Source organism: Panthera onca, chromosome B1 (genome assembly GCF_046562875.1).
Source record: "Panthera onca isolate mPanOnc1 chromosome B1, mPanOnc1 haplotype 2, whole genome shotgun sequence".
In the NCBI taxonomy this organism is placed as follows: Eukaryota; Metazoa; Chordata; class Mammalia; order Carnivora; family Felidae; genus Panthera; species Panthera onca.
The window spans coordinates 169,601,606-169,619,790 of NC_138342.1; the positions used below are offsets into that span (position 1 = coordinate 169,601,606).

An 18,185-nucleotide genomic window follows, 5' to 3' on the forward strand; every position below is an offset into this window, starting at 1 on the left:
TGCGGCGCCCGCAACGCTCGCGGATCTTAAAAAAAATGAGAGAAAGAGAGAAATAGAAGAGAAGAAAGAAGGAAAATTCGAGAGGAGAGAGGAAGGAGGGAAGCAACTGCACGCAAAGCGTAAAGCGCGCAGCGCAGGGTGGAAAAAGCAATAGCCGCCAGTGTGTTTATTTTAGGTGCGCTCTAGGAGAGCGCGCTGGTACCGCGCGGGGCGGTGGGATGGAGTTGTTTGCAAGTGGCCCCCAACACCCCAAGCAGGGAGAAGGGGAGTTGGAAACACCGGGCGAGGTCCCTTTGCAACCTGGGAACTTCTGGGGAACCCGGAAGGTGTGCGCTTCGACCCGGCTCCCGCCGCATTAGAGTCTCGTATCTAGGACCCTGCCCGAGACTGAGAGAGAGAGCGTCCCTTTGAGGAGGATTCCAGCGTGTCAGGGATCGCTGATCCAGCATCCCGATCACTTTCGAGCTGCCCTCACTCTGATTCTCCGCCCACACCCCGCGGCTCCCCGGGCCCCTGACCCTGCGCTGACTCCTAGCTGAGCGCGGTGGCCGCGAGCTTCGTAGCTGCAGAGCGGCTGCGCGGGAGGCGAGAAACCCGCACTTTTGGGGTCGAGGATGTGCGGTTTGGGTGGTGGAGAAGTAGGAATGGAGTTGAGGGAACAGGAAACACGTGCACCAAACCCCTGATAATTCTCTAACGGTTCAAAACACCCCCTTTGGCCACGGGATGGCAGGAGGGCCCAGCAGGCCCAGGCACAGTCCCTGTCTATTGCTGCCTGCGAAGGGCCCGCCACTGAGTTGCAGCAGGAGCCTGCCGAACCCACAGTCTCTGAACCACCTCCTCTAGTCTCTCTCTACCCTCCCCCTCGCCTTCCACAGGGCTGTCCCCTTTGCTGCCTGCCGGCGCCCCGCAGTCAAGGGCCTCCAGTTTGCCGACCGGAACGCTGTCACCTCCCGGAGCGGCAGCAGATTCCGGGGGCGGCTGCTACGTTCCCCAAAGGCCTGCTCCGGCCGGGCCGCGGGAGAGCGGGAGGAGAGAAAGGGAGCGTGGGGGAGCGACCCCGAATCACACCGGCACCGGCTTGGCGTGGGAGGATTCCCTCCTCGGTGGCCGTGTGGGCGCGGTGAATCCCGTGTCCCCCCCGCCCCCCCCCCCCCACTGGGGAGTCGGGGTTGGGGGAACGTGCATTTCTCAGGGGGAGTGGGAGTGCTGACAAGGAGGAAGAGAGGATCCCCGGGCCTCACTCCGTGGGAGGGCCACGCGGGCCGGGGACGTGTGGGAGGAACTCCCGAGCTGCACATTGCGGTGGGGGTGGATGACAACCTCGCTCCCCTCCCCTCCGCTCGGCGGAGAACTGGGGGTGGGAGGGCCCGGCCTCCCCCGGATCTTCTCCGGTTCTTAGGAAAGGAGGGATTCCCGCCGCCCGCGAGCCCCCTCACCCCGCCCCTGCCGCCGCTCCCGCCTGGCTCCCCACACCTATACAGGGGAGGCACTGAGCCCCCGGGCTCTCCTCCGCCTGCGCGGCGCTGGGAGGGAGAGCGCTCTGCAGCGGTCCCCGGCTCCGGCCGGAATCAGGGCATGCAGCGCCTCCCGCCCCCGGCTCCCTCCCTAGGGGGGCGAGCGGCCGGCCCGGGGGCGTGGGCGGCAGTGTGAGCCCGGCTGGGCGCGGGAGGGGCCCGGGCGGCTGCAGGGAGGGTCGCGGGGCGGCGGGCCAAGCCGGGAAGAGCCATACAAGGAGCGGATCCGGTGACGCGCCGGCCGCGCCCCTTCTCCTCGATTTGGCTGCTGATTCCGGTCCCCGGATTTGCATATTTTGGCATCCAGTGGAAAAGGAAAGAGGAACGGAACCCGCAGCCTTTAAAGGAACCGCACAGACTCTAGCGTCACCTAGGGAGGCGGTCTGGGGGGCGTGAAAAATTAGCCAGCGGCTCGGGCCTCTGGCCTTAGAGCCTGGCAGTAAGCGAGAGGCCGGGAGCCGCGGTGACTAGCGAGTAACGCCCGCACCTGGCCTTTTCTGTGGCGCTTTGTGCTAAGCGTGCACCGGGAGGTGGCAGGGGTCTCTGCGGGTTCCTGCCCAGGGCCAGGAGACGCCACCAGGTCCGCGGCCTTGGGCGTGCGGCAGGCCCCAGCATTGACTGCAGTGCCCTTGTTTCCCCGCGCGAGGCACAGCTCAGCCTGCGGGGGTGGCGGGAAGGAAGCCGGAGACCTACAGGCTGTCAGGCTCGACTCCGGAGGACCCTGCCTTGATGCACCTCCTCGCCATCTGTTGAGACCTCTCCCCAGGCGAGGGGAGTAAGGAGCTGGAAACCCTAGTCCTGTTCGATGGGGGCCCACGTTAGGAAAGGCAGAGTCAGTGGGAGAATTTGGGATCCTTGAAAGCTTCCAGGACCCCAGAGGCTGTGGAGGAGTGTTGCCACTCCAGAGATGGCCCTCAAACACTTTTAGGGTAGCTGGACTTGTTGCACCCGAGTAGCAGAGCTCGTCGGCCGGCTGCACCCCCTGCTTACCTGTTGGTGAGGTTGGGTAGGGGTCTTTGGGCACAGATTGCCTCTCCCCTCCTTCTTACTAGTTCCTTTTTATTTTTTTATTTAAACATTTTTAAAAATGTTTATTCATTTTTGATAGAGAGAGACGGAGTACAGCCAACAGGGGAGGGGCAGCAAGAGAGGGAGACACAGAATCTGAAGCAAGATCCCGGCTCTGGGCTGTCAGCACACAGCCGGATTCGGGGCTCCAACCCACCAACCAGGAGATAACCACCTTAGCTGAAGTCTGACGCTTAACGGACTGCGCCACCCAGGCGCCCAATCCTTCTTCCTAGTTCTTGATAAAGAATGGGAGCCGTCAGTTCAATTAAATAAGTATTCATTAAAACTTCAGTGTGACCTTGGGCAAATTTCTGAATTTCTTTCTTAGCCTCAGTTTGGTTGTTTGTAAATTGGAATAGTACCTATCCCTTAGGAAGCATTAAGCTAGGTAATCCTCATAGAGTCTTTATGCTAGACCCCTTGCAAGCATTCCATAAACGGCAATATTGTTGAACTATATTCTCCCCCGACTCTACCGTGTGACAGAAAAATGCTTTCCCCTCTTATGAGTGAGCATAAGGATATAGGATATGGATATGATATAGGGAGTAAAAAGGGCCGGGTATCCCATAGCTGTGTGATCATATGCAAGAAGTATTAAAGTTTATTATTTGGGGGGGAAAAGAAAGTCCTGTTTGTGCGCCAGGTACCCGCTGGGCACTCTGCCAATTTAGAGATGCTTGAAAAAAAGGTCCTCACTCTGCAGGAGTGACATAAGGCAGGGTATAACGAAGTCACTCATCTGCACTTTAACACTCTGGAGCATCCTTCTAGACTTTCTTGGAGGGTGGCTCTGGCTCCTGGGGTGGGGTGGCGGACTCTTGCATCCCTCCTTTGCCATGGAAGGAGCCACACGGGGGAAAGACTCTCTCTGCCAGCATAGGTCCTCACTGCCTGGCTCCTGTTCAGGTTGTAGCCCCTCTAGGTGCCCCCTGTTACCCTGGATGATGGTGGCAGACAGAGGCCAGGGTTCTGTGGCAGGAGAGGACAACCCTGGGTATGAAGTGGGTGTGGGGTGTTTCGAATGGCTGCTTATAGACTAATGGAATGGCCTTCTCCCTTCTGGTTGCCAAGGCTTGAGTTTAGTACAGAAGGAAAGTTTTCTTCCTTCCCTCCCCCCTCTTCTTTCCTCTCTCCCTCCTAAACAGGGGCTGAGGGTGATTGTCTCAGTTTTACTGGCAGGCTCAGGTGAGATTGCCAAGGGCCTAATTACCTGAACTCCAAGCCCTGGACTTGTCGGGGAGCGAGTAGGCACTGGTTCAGGGCGTCCTCAGCCTGGAGATGGTGAAAGGCAGGCCCGGCCCCTCTGCAGTGGGGCCAAGGCCGCCCCTTGGTTGCTTTCTCCCACAGAACCCAGCTAGCCTCACCGGCTACATTTGTGGGGGCTGCTACTGCTTGTGGGGGCGACAGGTGTGTTTGTCTTAGCGGAAGGATAAAGGAAGGAGTAGATGTGGCCCTGGAAATTCACCCCTGGAAAAGGCCAGGTTGTTGCTCTGTCTTGCTCCTTAATTCCGCAGTCACTTCTGAACTTTATTTAGGTCCCCTTTCACTAAAGATATCCAGTCCTTTTCTCCTGTCTTACAAGACCCCCGCCCCCACCCCAGCTAATCCAATCTGGGGTGCTAGCAATTATTGTACTGCTCTTCTCAGGAGCCATTTGCATTTTAAAAGAAAATGGTCAGAGAGGGTAACAAATAACCCAGAGGAATGAAGCCCAGTGCTTAGCCTGATGCCTGGAAAATGGTAGGTGTGCATTAATGCTGGTGGAATGAGGTCTGACTGTGGACTACCAGGCCCTTGTCACTACAAGGAATGGGAGGTTTGGGCTACAGAGAGTGTCTGCGGTTCCTCACATCATTCCAGGCACCTATGTCTAAGGGCCCATCCTGGTGGGATTGCTCTGGAATGACAGTTGTCTCAAAGGTATTCAGTTGCTTTCCATTTTGGGGTGCCCCACAGGATGTTCACAGGGGAGGGGTCATGGGTGGAATCTCCCTGGCCAGCCCTCCCTGGCATTCTAGAGGTCATTGCCATTTGTCTGATAATGGCAGTCAGCTGAGGCTAGGTGGGCTTTGCCTAGAAGCTTTTGGAGGGGAAATATTATTGACAGCCATGAAGACTTTTGAGGGTGGTGGTCCTCCCGAAGCCACAGAAGATGGGACCATGGGAGCCCTGTGGACATACTTCATTGTCTTTATTCTAGTGGGTGCCTGGGTGGCTCAGTCGGTTAAGCATTGTCTTTATTCTATACAACAACCCAGTGAAAAGGCTTTTAGGGCTGCCCCCTTAACATTTTGCTTTTAAAGAAAAAATGAAAGATGAACGCATTGGAAACAGTCTGAATTGTTAATTGGAGGATACTAGGCCAGGAAGTGGCTGAGCTGACATTTGAACTCAGGGCTTTGTGACTCCAAGCAACTGCTCTTCATTCCAGCCTTTGTCCCCATCGTGGCTGTCAGAGGAAGAAATGAGATGGCAGAGGTGGGTAACAGGATGGATGTATATACAGTCTATGGAGAAGGTGAAGGGGAGAAGAAAGATCAACTGGAATGGTGCCTCCCAGAACCAGCTTCGACACAGCATGGGGTAGGGGAGGAGCCCCGACTTCAGGGAGAGTCGGGGGGCTACAGCACTCAGGGAGATTGGGGCGGGTGGGCAGTGTTTCCGCGGGGCTCTCGGTAGGTGGAATGGCCACTGTGCCACTCTGAGCTCAGGTCCCGTAACCCTAGGTTGTCTCAGAGACCACAGGGGCCTCTCTGCGTCAACCATGCGCTTCCATTTTAAACACCTGCTTGTGTCTCAATTCAAAGTAACTTATTATAGTCATGTTGACTCAGGGTGGTTTTTGATCAAGCTTCCAGCAATTTTGGGGCGAGTCTGGTGACCAAAAGGGAGAAAGTCTTGCCACAAAGTAACATTTGCTGGGAAGGGGCCCAAGTGGTCCTGGAGACCCATCTTTAGGCACAGGTCCAAGGTTGTGAGTAACTGCCACAGGGGTCAAGAGGATGAGACTTTAGGGCCAGGCCGGGGCAGGGAGGGAAGGAAGGTCTTGGGTAGAAGGCAAGATTTGAAAAAAACCTACTATATGGGTAAGTGGAAAGTACAAGCCCTGGCCTGGGATCAGGACTCTGAGTTCTGCCATGGATGATCTATGTGACTTTAGACCAGGTCCTCTTATTCCTGGGCTTCTGGTAGGAACTGGACCAGACAACTCACCTCTAAGTTCTTCCCAGCCCCGTTAACCCTGAGTTTCAGATTCCATTGTAGAAAGGGTTGGGAGGGGCTGGGTTAGCATTCCTAACCAAGTCTGGGGCTCTGTAATGCTTGGTCTGGGATCCTTGCAGAGAAGGAGGTGTAGGTCAGGGGATGAGGCCTTGTAATGGGAACTTTGCTGTGGTAGCTTAGGGGCTCATGGAAGGTAAGTGGAGTCATGTGCTCAGAGAGCCTGTCTCTGCCCCTGGGGGCCACTGTGGGACAGCCCCCTTCTCAGGTGGGAGGGATGGTGTCTTAGCAGAAAGGACTCTTGGGGGATGGGACTTTTTGGAAAGAGGAACTTTGTCATCTGAAATGAACCAGAAAATGTGTGACTGCGAGGGGATGGGGGGTGTGTGTGTGGGGGGGGAGGCAGTTGGGGGGGGGCAAAGAGAGAGTGAGAGAGAAAAGGAGAGAGATGAGAATAGGTTCTCCCCCCACAGACCCCCACACAAGCAGCTTCTTGTTGGATTGCAGATTCACCCGTGGGCCAGGTGCTGGATCCAAGAGGCTGGCAGGTTCCTCTCCTCCCAGCCCTGTAAGGAAAACCTTTGGGAAACCAGAGAGCTGTGGTCTTTAGATCTTTGCCTCTTACCAGCTCCCTGTCTCAGGACCCTCCTCAGCCTCAGACGAGTGGGTCTTTTGCCTCATCCATCAAGGTGAGGAGTTGGGGATAGACTCTTGGGTTCTTCTTTGCTGTTCCATGCAGCCAAAAATCTGGGATCCGGGGAAAAGCAGTTAATGACGTTTGGGCCCTGAGTTTGAGCTCCTCAGTTGTATTGGCATCCTCTTTCACCAAGATGGCTTAGGCAGGGCTTCCTGACCTTTGTCATGCCTTAGCTGTCCTAGAAAATGAAACCCTTTTTTATAGCCACTGGGGTAAAGGACTGATGCTGCCCCATCGGTCTCTGTCCTGTCACCCTGGGGGATGGGGGAACAATACCTGCCAGCTGGGGCCCATTGGAAGTCTGCCCATCAGCTTGGCTGATGGCATGAGCTTCCCTGGCAGGGCTTAGGGCAGATGGACAAAAGATAAAGGGCATGATATTTCTCTCTCAGATACTGCAGAATTATTTGGGATGTTTAGAATTATTTGCCCCAAGATTACCCAGAAAGTTACTGGAAGACAAGAGATGGCATCCAAGTTCCCAGAGGGCAGAGACTGAACTCAGTCGTCTTTGGGCCTGCCCCAGTGGGGGCCCCTGTAAGAACTTGTTGATCCAGTTCAAGGGCCCACCTTGGTGATTCTGAAACATGGTCTATTGGAGGAGTGGTCTGATCCACTTGACCCTTCCCACCTGGTCCTTTCATTTCTACTGCCCCAGCGCCCCCTGCACAGTGGGTGACCCCTTGTCCACCACAATTCCATTTTGTCAGGAGTGCTTCTAGGCCTGGGACTTAGCTCTCTTGCTTCAGTGAGGCAAACATCTAGGGAGCACTTCCTGGGCACTGTTTGTGGAGGGAATCAGACTTGAGACTGAGCTCCTGCCGTCAGTGAGCAGGCAGCTTATAGTGAATGAGGAGTGAGGCTCTGTGGAAGTGAGCGTGCCCAAGCAATCTTGCTAAGCGTCCCAAAGGAGGCACAGGCAGGGGGTTCAGAGGGGCAAGGACCACCTTGGGCGTATAGAAGGGACTTGTCCAGGAAGAGGGGAAGGCCCGACTGGGAGGGGGGCTTAATTAAGGCCCTGAGGAGGGGCTGAGACCCATAGTGAGGAGGGGAGCAGACAGGAGGGGAGAGTAGGGGAGGGGGATTCTGTGCCAAGGGCTGTGATTTCTCCCTCCCTCATTTTCCTATCAACTTAATATTTTTCATCTCTGACACTAGAAGCCATTAGCATTGTCCTTCCAGGACTTCTGTCTCTCAGAGTGCCTAGCCCCGGCCTGATTATGGCGTGTTGTGCAGATGGATGAGGAACCGCAGAGGGAGAGAAGGGAGACAGTACTGAGCCTGGATATGCTAGATCCCATCAGATGTTTGGCACCTTCTAGAATGTAAGGTCCAGAAAAGCAAGGGCTTGGGTCTGTGACCGTCACTGCTCTATCCCTAGCTGGAATCTGGCTTATAGCAGTGCTCCATACATATTTGTGGGAGAATGAATGTGCCAGACACTCTTTCAGGTCCCGTTCCTGATTCTATGAGCAGAGATAGGAAAGGGGGATAACTCCAGGTGTGAAATCCAGGAGAAAGAAGGAGCCTAGGGAGTCCAAGGCAACATGGGCCCCAGGTTGGGGGCGGGGTAGGATTAATCATACATAAACTCAAGTGGTAATAGCCCCGTTAATTGAGTGGTAATGATCCTTGGCATTTTTCATCTTCAAAGTCAGGAACAAACTGTAATTAATACTCCAGCCACCCGGGGGCAGGGTGGGGGGTGGTGTGGAGCATCTTGAGCTGAGGCTACTCAGCCCGGGGAAACTGAGGCATTGGTGTTGAAACTGGTTAGGAGAGTGGATACAAAGCCCAGCAGAGCCCAGAATCTTCAGGGGTGCCTTGAACACATCGCAGGGTGGCCCCCTCCCAAACCCAGGCAGCTGGGGAGCCCGGATCATGAACGAGGAGGGGGTGCTGGAGACCCGGGAGGGGCAGGGAAAGGAGTTTCCGCCATGGGCCTGGCCAGGCGAATCAGATGTGGTGGTGGCTTGGCCCACGAGAGCCGGCCCAGGCCCAGGATGAGCCCAGGGTCGGCCCTGGAGTGGTGGGTGGAGCCGGGAAGGGGACCCGGGAGTCCCTGGCGCCCAATGGCAGGCCGGCTTACGGCACACTCAGCGTGAGTCACCAGCGGCTCCGGAATGCCTCCCGGTTTCCTCATCACAGTCTGGCTGCACCGAGCCCGGAGGGAGTTTTTCATTAAGGTGATTACCCTGCCGTCATTAAAGGCTGGTAAATAGCACCCAGGGACCGAGGGCGCGCGCGGCTGCCTCTGAACTGCGGCCCGGGTTCACAGGCACCCCTGGCGGAGAGCGGCGCCGCTGGGCCTCCTTGCCACCGGTTGGAATCCTCCGTATCCAGGGGCCAGGAGCCCGTGGCCTCGGAGTTCCCCAGAAGCAATCCCGTCGCTACGCTACCCTACCTCTCACACCGCGTTGCGTTTTCTCCTAGACTGTGATGTCCTCGAGGGACAGATAGTTCAGCGCCCGCTTACTCAGGAAAGCCTCCCCTGTGACACCCCCTCCCGGTGATAACCAAACTCCACTTCTAGGTTGCCACAATCCTGTATATCTTCTTACATTTATTTGTGTCATCCTGCGATGAGCGTCCCCTCCCACCTTCCAAACGTTCCAGAAAGGCAGGCACCCACTACTGATTGTGCGTTGTTTACCTAATGTGCCCCCCCTCCCAGCCCCCTCTACTGCCACTTATCCTGCTACAGGTGTAGCAGGCCTCTGTGCTTCTGAATTAACAAGTCCCTGTGAGGCAACAAACTGATGACTCTGCCCCTCTGTCCGATTGCTGTCCACATTTGACAGGGATCTGTTGTGCACCTACTATGTGTCAGGAATTGGGAAGTCCTTGCTGTGGGGAGACTCGAGGCCTAGTGAGTGTTTAGGGTGGGGATGGGCGATAGCAAAAATATAGGAGGTGGTGGTAGGTGATATGAGAAAAAATAAGGAGAAAGGGAGAGCGTGAGGAGGAGTACATGTTGAGATCCTGTTTTATGTAGTAATTCTCCCCATCCTTGCATTTTGGAGCTAGCTTCAGTGCCACTGATAATAAAGTCAGAAATTAGAACATGTGGGTCTGTGCTGTAGTCTGGCTACTTTATTGTGTGCCCTCTGAAAAATTCTGAATAAGTACAATCTTTGCTTTAAAAATTACATCAAAGTCCGCTAAAGAAGGTCAGGTCTCTGAAGGCAAAGTCACTTGGTCCCTTGCCCCCAGCATCAGTCCCTCTTCCCTGGGTCAGCTTTCCTGCCTGCCACCAGGTGGCCAGAGATAAAATTCTGACAGTTCCAGAGGACGCAGTAGTTTTCAGCAGCTTCTGGGGAAGAAATGGCAGTGGGCCAAGGGTGACTGTGGCTGTGGGTACCCCAGCCCCGAATCTCAGAGCTGCACTCCCCTCTTGTACAAACCGTCTCTCAGATTGGTGGGAGAGCTTCTTCTAGACCCCAAACGAAAGAAAAAGTCGCCGCAATGGAAACTCGAACTAACCCTCCCTTCTTGCCCCACTTCCCTCCCGCGCGGTCACACTTCCGGCAGCCACCACAGGGTATTTTGGGTTCGAAAACAAAGCGTCAGATCTATTTGAGCAACTTTTTTTTTTTTTTTTTTTTTCCATTGGAGTAGAAGCCCAGGGACCTGTGGCCACCCTGGGCTCGGCCACTTCCCCAGGGAACTGACGCGTTTCCCCTTCTCTGCTGAGGACCAATTTAGTAATTCAGACTGGCCACTTTTAGCTTCTCCTTTCCTTGGCCTGGCAGCAGGCGAGGTAGGGCCACTGGGAGGATGGGTGTGTGTCTGGGTGCCTTCCTTGTGGACTTCAGGGGAAGGCCTGGTTTCCCTCCTCTGCCAGAACCTCCCCCTTACCCTTCTCCAATCCCCCCACCCCTCACAAACGTGTGTGCACACACGCGCGCGCGCGCACACACACACACACGCACAACGTCCACAGCCACTGCCCCAAATCCATTTGTCTGGTCCTAAGTCTACTCCAAAGGGTGCTATGTCCGTGTCACTGGTGGGCTGGTGTGTATATAGGTTGTGAACAATGTGGGTGTGCACATATGGAGACTGCATGTACATGCGAATCCTATGTTCACAACTGCCCGGGCTGAACAACATGTACACACAGCTTGTATGATGTCTAGAAAGAGCTTGGCAGAGTTGAAACCCTGGAGTGTCTAGCGGGTGCATACACCATGTGATTTTGCGTGGGCTGGTATATTTACAGTATGTGTGTGCAGGATGCGGATAGTAGAGGTGTGTGTAAGCGTGCGCACGCACGTTTGTATATGTATGGGTGGGCTGGCCTGGTTCTTGGGGTGCAGGGGGAGGAAGACAGGAGAGCTTTGGACAATGGTGACCCGCGTCCTTGTGGGCAAATGCACACAAGGTCCATCAGTGGACCAGGGTTTGAGGCCAGGGTAGTGAACTGCAGATGTGAGTGTGTACCTGGGGGACACTGGCTAGGGGCCGGCCAGTTTTCTGTCTCCCCCGGTGCCTTTACGCTTTACTTCAGGACCCTCACAGCCCTGTGAGGCCTCTCTCCTCAAGCCCCCTCTACCTTCCACAGGCTGCCCTATTTCTTCCTGGCTCCAGCGCCTCTCCCTTTCTTACTTGTTAGCCCGCCTTCCTACCCCCGGAGCTGAGGTCCTTAGGTCTCCCAATCACAGGACTCCTGAGGGAGACCTTCCAGTGAGCAGGGCCCCATTAGGTTTCTTTTTCAGTTTCTTCCATTTTTTTTTTGCGCACAACAGAGCCCCCATCGATGCTGGAGAATGGCTGACGTCCATTGCCTTCTGTAAAGGATCTGCTGCTTTATGGTGACTCGAAAGTGCACATCCAGCTGTTTCTGTGTGTGTGTGTGTGTGTGTGTGTGTGTGTGAATGAGTGTGCAAGCACATGAGCGAACGTGAGGGCATGTGAGGGAGTGAAGTGAGTGGTGTGGGTGAGGGTGTATGAATGTGTAGGTGTGTGGGTAGACGGCGTCTGGACTCCTTTAAGGTGCTGCTCATGTTTGCCCTTCCGTCCAGGCCCTGAAGGGTCAAGCCCACTGTCCATTTTCTTCAGAGAATGGAAACGAAAGTGGGAACTCAACGCCTTGCTGTGCTGCCTTTCTGATAAGTTCAGCCTCTTTCCTCTGAACCCTCTGCTCCCTGCCCAGGTGACTTATGCCAGTGGGGCAGACTCCAGCTTGTGAGGAATCAAGGAAGTGCTTCTGTGTCCTGCCCTCATTTGGAACATGTCAGGAGGCTCTGTGGCCACTGGGTGCAGACACAGGGCCGTGTGCTTCTCCACCTTCCCTCCACCAGGCTCTCTGAATGGGCTTCCTCCTGCCTGGATCTGGGGAAGATGAGCTCTGTTGCTGGTTGTTGCTTCTGGGAGCAGGTTCTCCTGAAATCCCAAGGTCTTTAGCTCCCCAGACTAAAACCTTTTAGTTTGGCCCTCCTGGTAGGGACTTCTGCAGCCAAATGCATTTGGCTCCTTTTTATTCTCAATCCCAAGGTTCTCCCTGGTTCTGGTGGCTTCCTCTCACCTATCCCCACTCCTATCCGGCCAAAGGGACAGTAGTAGTGGCTTTTTCTACCATTCCCCAAAATAGGCACATAGAGTTGCAGAATTTTCAGCTAGAGGGGACCTCAGGAAACACCCATCCCAAGCTATTTTATAGATGAGGAAAGTGAGGCCCAGAGAGGCCAGCTGACTTGTCCAGGCTCACACAGCAGTGAATGGTACTAAATTCAGGTCCCTACATCCGACCAGATGGCCATGCCTTTCTTTTCTATTTCCTTCTTTTTCTGCCTCTGTCTCTTCCTTTCTTTTTTTAATCAAAATATTTCCTTTCTTCCCTTTGAAATGTCCTCTTTGTGTTAAGCAGGACAACTTGTGTCTGGTGGCCCCAAGGTGGCACTGAGCCGAGACCTCTGTCCTGGCTCAGTTTTCTTCAAGTCTTTTCCAAAGGCTTTTCTCTTTCCTGGTCCCTCTCCCACCAGGATGCTAAGGGGGACCCTGTGTCCCCCTCTCCCTGAACCAGACTATTCAGCTCCTGTTTTGCCTTCTGAGTACTCAGAAGGCAAATGGGAACCCTCAAGGAATTGGCTCCTCTCTAGAACCTTAGTTTCCTAATCTTGAAAATGGAGCAAGGGTCTCTGAAGGGGGAATATGGGCATTTGTGTATATATGTACATGCAGGAGGGTGTGTGTGTGTGTGTGTGTGTGTGTGTGTGTGTGTGTATGCATGCCTCACGTGTCTCCAAGCAGCTCCTGGGGGTAAATGGGAAGGTTAATTAGCACCAGGATGAAAGGTGCTGTGGGATAATTACAGGTAATATCAGGATGGCCAGGAGGGTGGGGCAAAGGCCTTAAACTTGGGCAGGGGGTGGGCAGCCCCTAGCCCCATTCCTGCAAAGTGCATCAGACACCTGGAGAGGCGGGTGGGGGGGGGGCGGTAGGAAGGAGCATTCTGAGTGAAGGGTCTTTGTCTTTACAGAGAAATGCTTGTTAGTTGCTAAGGAACTGGGCTGTCTTCCCTGATCCGAGCCTCCCAATGTTTCGCTGAGCTTGGGAGGGGGATGCTGGGCTGGGGCTTGAGGATCCCTTGGCAGTCAGCCCTTTCCCTGGGGCCACTGAGACTCAGATGGGGCTCTTGGGAAGGACTCTCATCTGGGGAGGGTGGCTCTTTCTCACTACCCGAAGCCACACTACTTGCTCTGGCCCAGGTGGGGAGCAGAGCAGGGGAGTGGAGGCAGGGAAGGAGAGGAAAACACGCATTTACTCAACAGCCTGCATGCCAAGCACTGCGCCTGGGTGCCTTGCCTGCTATCTCATTTAACTGTTGCAACAGATCTTTAGGAAAGGCACTTATTTCCATGGTTTTTTCATTATACTGGTTTTTTGTTTTTTGTTTTTTTTGCAGTTGAAACAGGTCCAGAATAGTTGAGTAAATTCCCTGAGGTCACAGAGCTATCAATGGTAGAGATTCTATGTGAATTTAAGTCTGCTAAGTAAGAAAAGGTTTTAAACTACACCACTTAAAGCATCTACCAGGCTTTCCTTCTCTCCCGTGGTTTCTCAGGGGTAACCTGGACCCACCATCACCACCACCACTGCCATCATCATTATCATCATCGTTGTCACCGGGAAGTCTTCCCATATGGCCTTCCCTCCTTTTCCACGTCTCTCCCTTCCCTGAGAGCAGTTTTCACACAGGTGAGTTTCTTGGGGAGACGGGTGATTCAATGCATTGAGGGCGGTAAACCGTTGGGGTAGCTGCCTTGGGCAGGTGGTGGTGGGGGGTGGGTGGCAGACCAGGCTGTTGCCGTGAACGTCTAGGAGCTGGCCCTCCTCACAAATCACACTTGGTCTAGAATAGCTGAAGCTGGGGGTAGGGAAGATGCTGGGTGAGACTCCCCTTAAATTCTTCTGAAACTCCCAGCCTTCCTTCTGCCCCACCTCACTTCTGAAAAAATAGAAGGTCTGGCCTTTATTTTATGTAGCTCAGAGAGTAAAATGAGAGCACTGCTTATCTCTGAGTACCTAGCGTGAGAAGGCTTAAGTTAACACCAGATGCCAGTGCTACTAGTTACGGAACAGGGAGTGCGTTCCTCAACTTAACCAGAATGTCAGTTTCCTCATCTATAAAATGAGAAGAGCAACAGCTATGTTATTAGGTTGTGACAATGGAAGGAGAGAATCTGCGTGAAGGCAGGGAAGCAGGGCAGGAATGCGTTAAATGCGATGCCACTTGTTAGGGCACAGTGCCTGGCATGCAGAAAGTGCTCAACAAACACTATCTGATAATAATGATGATAATAATAATGTCAGTTCTCCTACCCCTGCAAAGGGCTCACTAACAATGCTCCCTTACATCTTTCTTAACTGCTTCATTAGAGATCTCGAAGCAATCTACATGCTCATTTTGTTTCTTCCTGGAGGAGGCAGTGAAAAGAAAAGGGGGAAGAGGCCCAAAGTCTTGTGCAGGCAGAGAACTGAGTCAAGGGTGACTTTTCCAAGGTGTCCCTGGCCTCTAGGTTTCCCTTTCCTGACACTGGACCTCCTTCTCCGTGGCTTTCAGGGGCCATCTGGCAGGGCTGGCTTCAGCCTAGAGCCTGGGCCAGCTTTGTTCTTTTTTCACGTTTTGGGGCCAGGAGGGTGGGGGTCTCTCCTGCAGTTGAACTCAAAGCCCAAAAAACCAGGAGAAAAGAAGCGGGGGGGGGGGAGGAAGGAAAGCAAGCCGATAATTTCCTCGAAGGATAAACATCCGATTTTTTTTCCTCACCCAAAATAAACATGCTAGCCACAAGGAATTAAAAGCAGAAGAGGGGAGGATGTGTCTCGATTTGGGCCTGCTCTAGCAAGCTGACCTGCTATTTATCCTGGCCTTGGGCACCAACGGGGGCTGCCAATTACACTCCAGGCCTGGTGGGGTGGGGGCTGCAGGGAGAAGGGCTCAGGAGTGTGAGGTTCACGCACACACCCAGAGCGTCCCTTCCGAGGCTGCCTGCCGTGACACTGCACATGGACACTTCCCTTTGCTTCTCCTTTTAGCGCTGCCGACAAGCTTGCCTGCCAAGGTGAGGAGAACGGGGAGTTCCTACTGCCTGGGCTGGCATCAGAAGGCCCTTCGACAGAACACGACTTTAGTGTCCATCACCTGGATGGGAGCCAAATCCATCAATGGTGGGAGGAAGCATGGTCCGGTTCCCTTCACAACCTCAGTCTCCCACCTCATCTCGTCCTTCAGAGCCCCACCACTAAAATCCTCCAACTAGTTAAGATATGCTCAGCTGGGCTGAGTGGCTGGCCGGGGCCCCTCTGCCTTCCAGCTAATGTGGGGCATGGCTCTAAGAAGGCAACAGCCCTGTGTCCAGCTGCAGCCTGCCTCTTTCATCTGGGGATCTCAAGGCACCTTGCACACATGAATCACCGACATTGCTGTATTCTGGCCAAGGAGAGCGGGGGCTATTAACTCTTGGAAGGAAACTGAGTGTGGAGGCGCAGTGAGGGGGTGGGGGTGCTGAGGGGACTGGAGCTGGGGGTGGGGGAGTCGAGGAACTTGAGTTTAGCCTGGGAACGAGACCGTAGCAAAAGAGGTACCTCCAAGGGGACCCTGGGTGGGAAAGCCACGGGACCTTCAGAGGACATCCAGGGGAGTTAGGGGACGAAAATCCTTTCCTTGCAGACACCAGGGAGTTTCTTCAGAGTTTTCTGAAAGCACAAATCAGATTATACTCGTTCTTCCCCTCCAATCTACTTATTTTATTGTTCAGTGGTTTCCCATTGCTCTCAGAGTACACTTTAAAACTTTAGCATGGCTGCGAGGCGTGGCATGGTCTTTGCCCATCTGTCCAGGTGGCCACCCTACGGGCCTGGAAGATGCCACGCATGCCCCTGCCAGCCACGGGAGCTCGGAGGTAGTGTTCCCTCTCTTTGGCACGGTCTCCGGCACCCATCCCCATTCACAGTTAACCCCTACCACACTTTTCAGCTCTGAAGTTAAACCCCACTTCCTCTGACAGGCCTCACCTGAGCCTTGACCATGCCCCCTCCACCACAAAGCAGTTCCCTTCATGCCCTCATAGCACTTGGCACATTTGTTGTAATTTGGTTGTGGTCACCTGATGAACCTTTCCCTCCCATCCTGGACTGTAAGCTCCATGAAGCAAGCCTTAGGTTTTGCCTACCCTGTTCCCATATGTATCCCCAGCATCTAGTGGAAGAGGTCAGGCACATACCTGGTGCCAATACCTGTTCAATGAATGATGCTGAATTGTTAGAGTTGGAATGGACCATGGTGACAAACCAACTGCCCCAACTCTCCTTCCTACCTCGATTTCACAACAGAGGAAGCAGATTAGAGAAGATAGGTGATTTGCTCCAGGTCACACAGTGCCTCAGTGACAGGTGAGGCCTAGGGACCCCCACTTCCTATCCATTATATCCCAGCACCACCCGCACCCCACACACTTGCATTTACAGCAAAGCCCCAGGTTCCTAGTGCTGGACATCGATTGATTTCTTCTTCTTAGTTTTTGAAAGAGAACAGGTTAGGAAGCAACACATCCAGCCAGTAAGCCCTGGATGATTTTTTTTTTTTTTTAATTTGGGAGAGAAGGGGTTCCATGCCCAGACCATCACTGATGGGCACTGTGGACACACACACCTGCAACACAAAGCCTGATGTCTGGCCGGCAGTTAACTCTGTTTGGGTTTGTCCGTGGGCTCACTGCTTCCTCCTGCGGGAGGCTGGTAATTTGGGGAATCCTGGTAATTTTCAGTCATGAATTGGGTGCTCGCTTCGGGTTCACTCAGGTGGAAGCGGTTCAGGAATTTGTCCATCTTCCAATTGCCTGGAAGGACAGACCAGAGGAAGGCCGTGAGAGAGAACCATGGCCTGGGAGCGGCAGGGCCTGACAGGGAGGCCGCTCTGAGGACGTGGAGGCCTCAGCAAGTAAGGACCTTGGCCGTTGGGCCGTGGGGGGCAGAGTGCCCAGGTGCTTCTGGCTCCTAGCTGGATGTTAGCAGAGTGTCTGGGAAGAGACTACTCCCCAGGGAACAATGAGGAGTGAATCTGGACTGGTTTCCTTCCCCAGGGCCCTTTATTTGGCATGACTCTGCCTTCTCACATGCGGAAAGATGCCCCATTGGGTGGGCTACCCACTGTCTCCACCCACCTCTCTTTTTCTGCGGGCTCTCCTCACCCCAAGACTGAGGCCTTAAAGGCTTCTTGTCTTCACACGTGGTCACCCCAGCTGCTGGGGCTGAGGCCGGCCCCAGTGTCTGCGTCAGTCTTTCAACCTCCTCCCCAGATCCCTGGCTGTGGCTGAGGTTGGGGGGCAGGGCACGTGGCTAGGGCTCTGCCTCCTCCTGAGCACCTGGATCCTGCAGTATGGTTAAGAAGTCCCCGGCTGGTGCCCAGGTGCTCCTCAAGGAGAGAGAGCACGGGGTTGTGTGTGTGGGGGGGAGGGGCCTCTTCTGGGGCAAGTGTGGACAGGCCTAGAAGCAGGGCAAGGAGGGCGCAGCCCGGGGCACTGGGGAGAAGCTGCGGAAAGTGGTCACAAGCATATTCCCACGCTCTGTTTCCCAAACCCTGGGCCTCAGGCACCCTCTGTGCATGACTGCCAGCTACAACACAGGATGCCCACTGTAACCTGAATTTGAGAGAAACAACAACTAATTTGTAAGTATGTCCCACATACTCATGGAATTTACTCAAAAATTCATTCCTTGTTTATCTAAGATTCATATTTAACTGGGCATCCTGTATTTTTTTCTTTTTGGTGTGTGAGGGGTAAATTGACCACCCTTCCCTGAGTGGAGGGAGTGCTCAAGGAAGACCTTGCCTGGAGCAGAGCTAGGCAGTGGACAGGTGGAGGAGAGTAATCTTTAATGCACAGGGGCGAGGGTTGCAGCCTGGGCAGAGCTGCCCATCTACCCGCCTGTGGTCCTCTGTCTGGACCCACTACCTTTTTTTTTTTTTTTTTAAGTTTATTTATTTATTTTGAGAGAGAGTGCAAAAGCAAGGGAGGGACAGAGAGAGAGAAAGAATCCCGAGCAGGCTGTGCACTGTCAGCACAGAGCCCGACGCGGGGCTCAAACTCACGAACCATGAGATCATGACCTGGGCTAAAGTCAAGAGTTGGACTTAACCGACTGAGCCACCCAGGTACCCCCACCCACTACCCTTT

General features: G+C 54.2%; 1 protein-coding gene and 1 long non-coding RNA gene across 4 annotated transcripts in view; one reads left to right on the forward strand and one right to left on the reverse strand.

Annotated features, from left to right (window-relative positions):
• Positions 1 to 4,811: 4,811 nt before the first annotated feature.
• Positions 4,812 to 18,185, reverse strand: part of PEBP4 (phosphatidylethanolamine binding protein 4) — a 226,450-nt gene continuing 213,076 nt past the window's right edge. For 2 of the 3 annotated variants that reach the window (XM_060653301.3, XM_060653300.3), the window contains one exon: positions 16,550 to 16,847. In XM_060653301.3, coding sequence (XP_060509284.1) covers positions 16,693 to 16,847 — 155 coding nt within the window. In that variant the 3' untranslated portion in view covers positions 16,550 to 16,692. Of the gene's footprint in view, positions 5,041 to 6,435; positions 16,848 to 18,185 lie in introns of those variants that run through there. The other variant, XR_013555053.2, reaches the window with a different exon arrangement.
• LOC144616111 (uncharacterized) lies at positions 6,226 to 15,136 on the forward strand. The gene is made up of 3 exons (XR_013555054.2): positions 6,226 to 6,499; positions 13,574 to 13,707; positions 15,046 to 15,136. It is a non-coding gene; the product is annotated as an uncharacterized LOC144616111 (long non-coding RNA).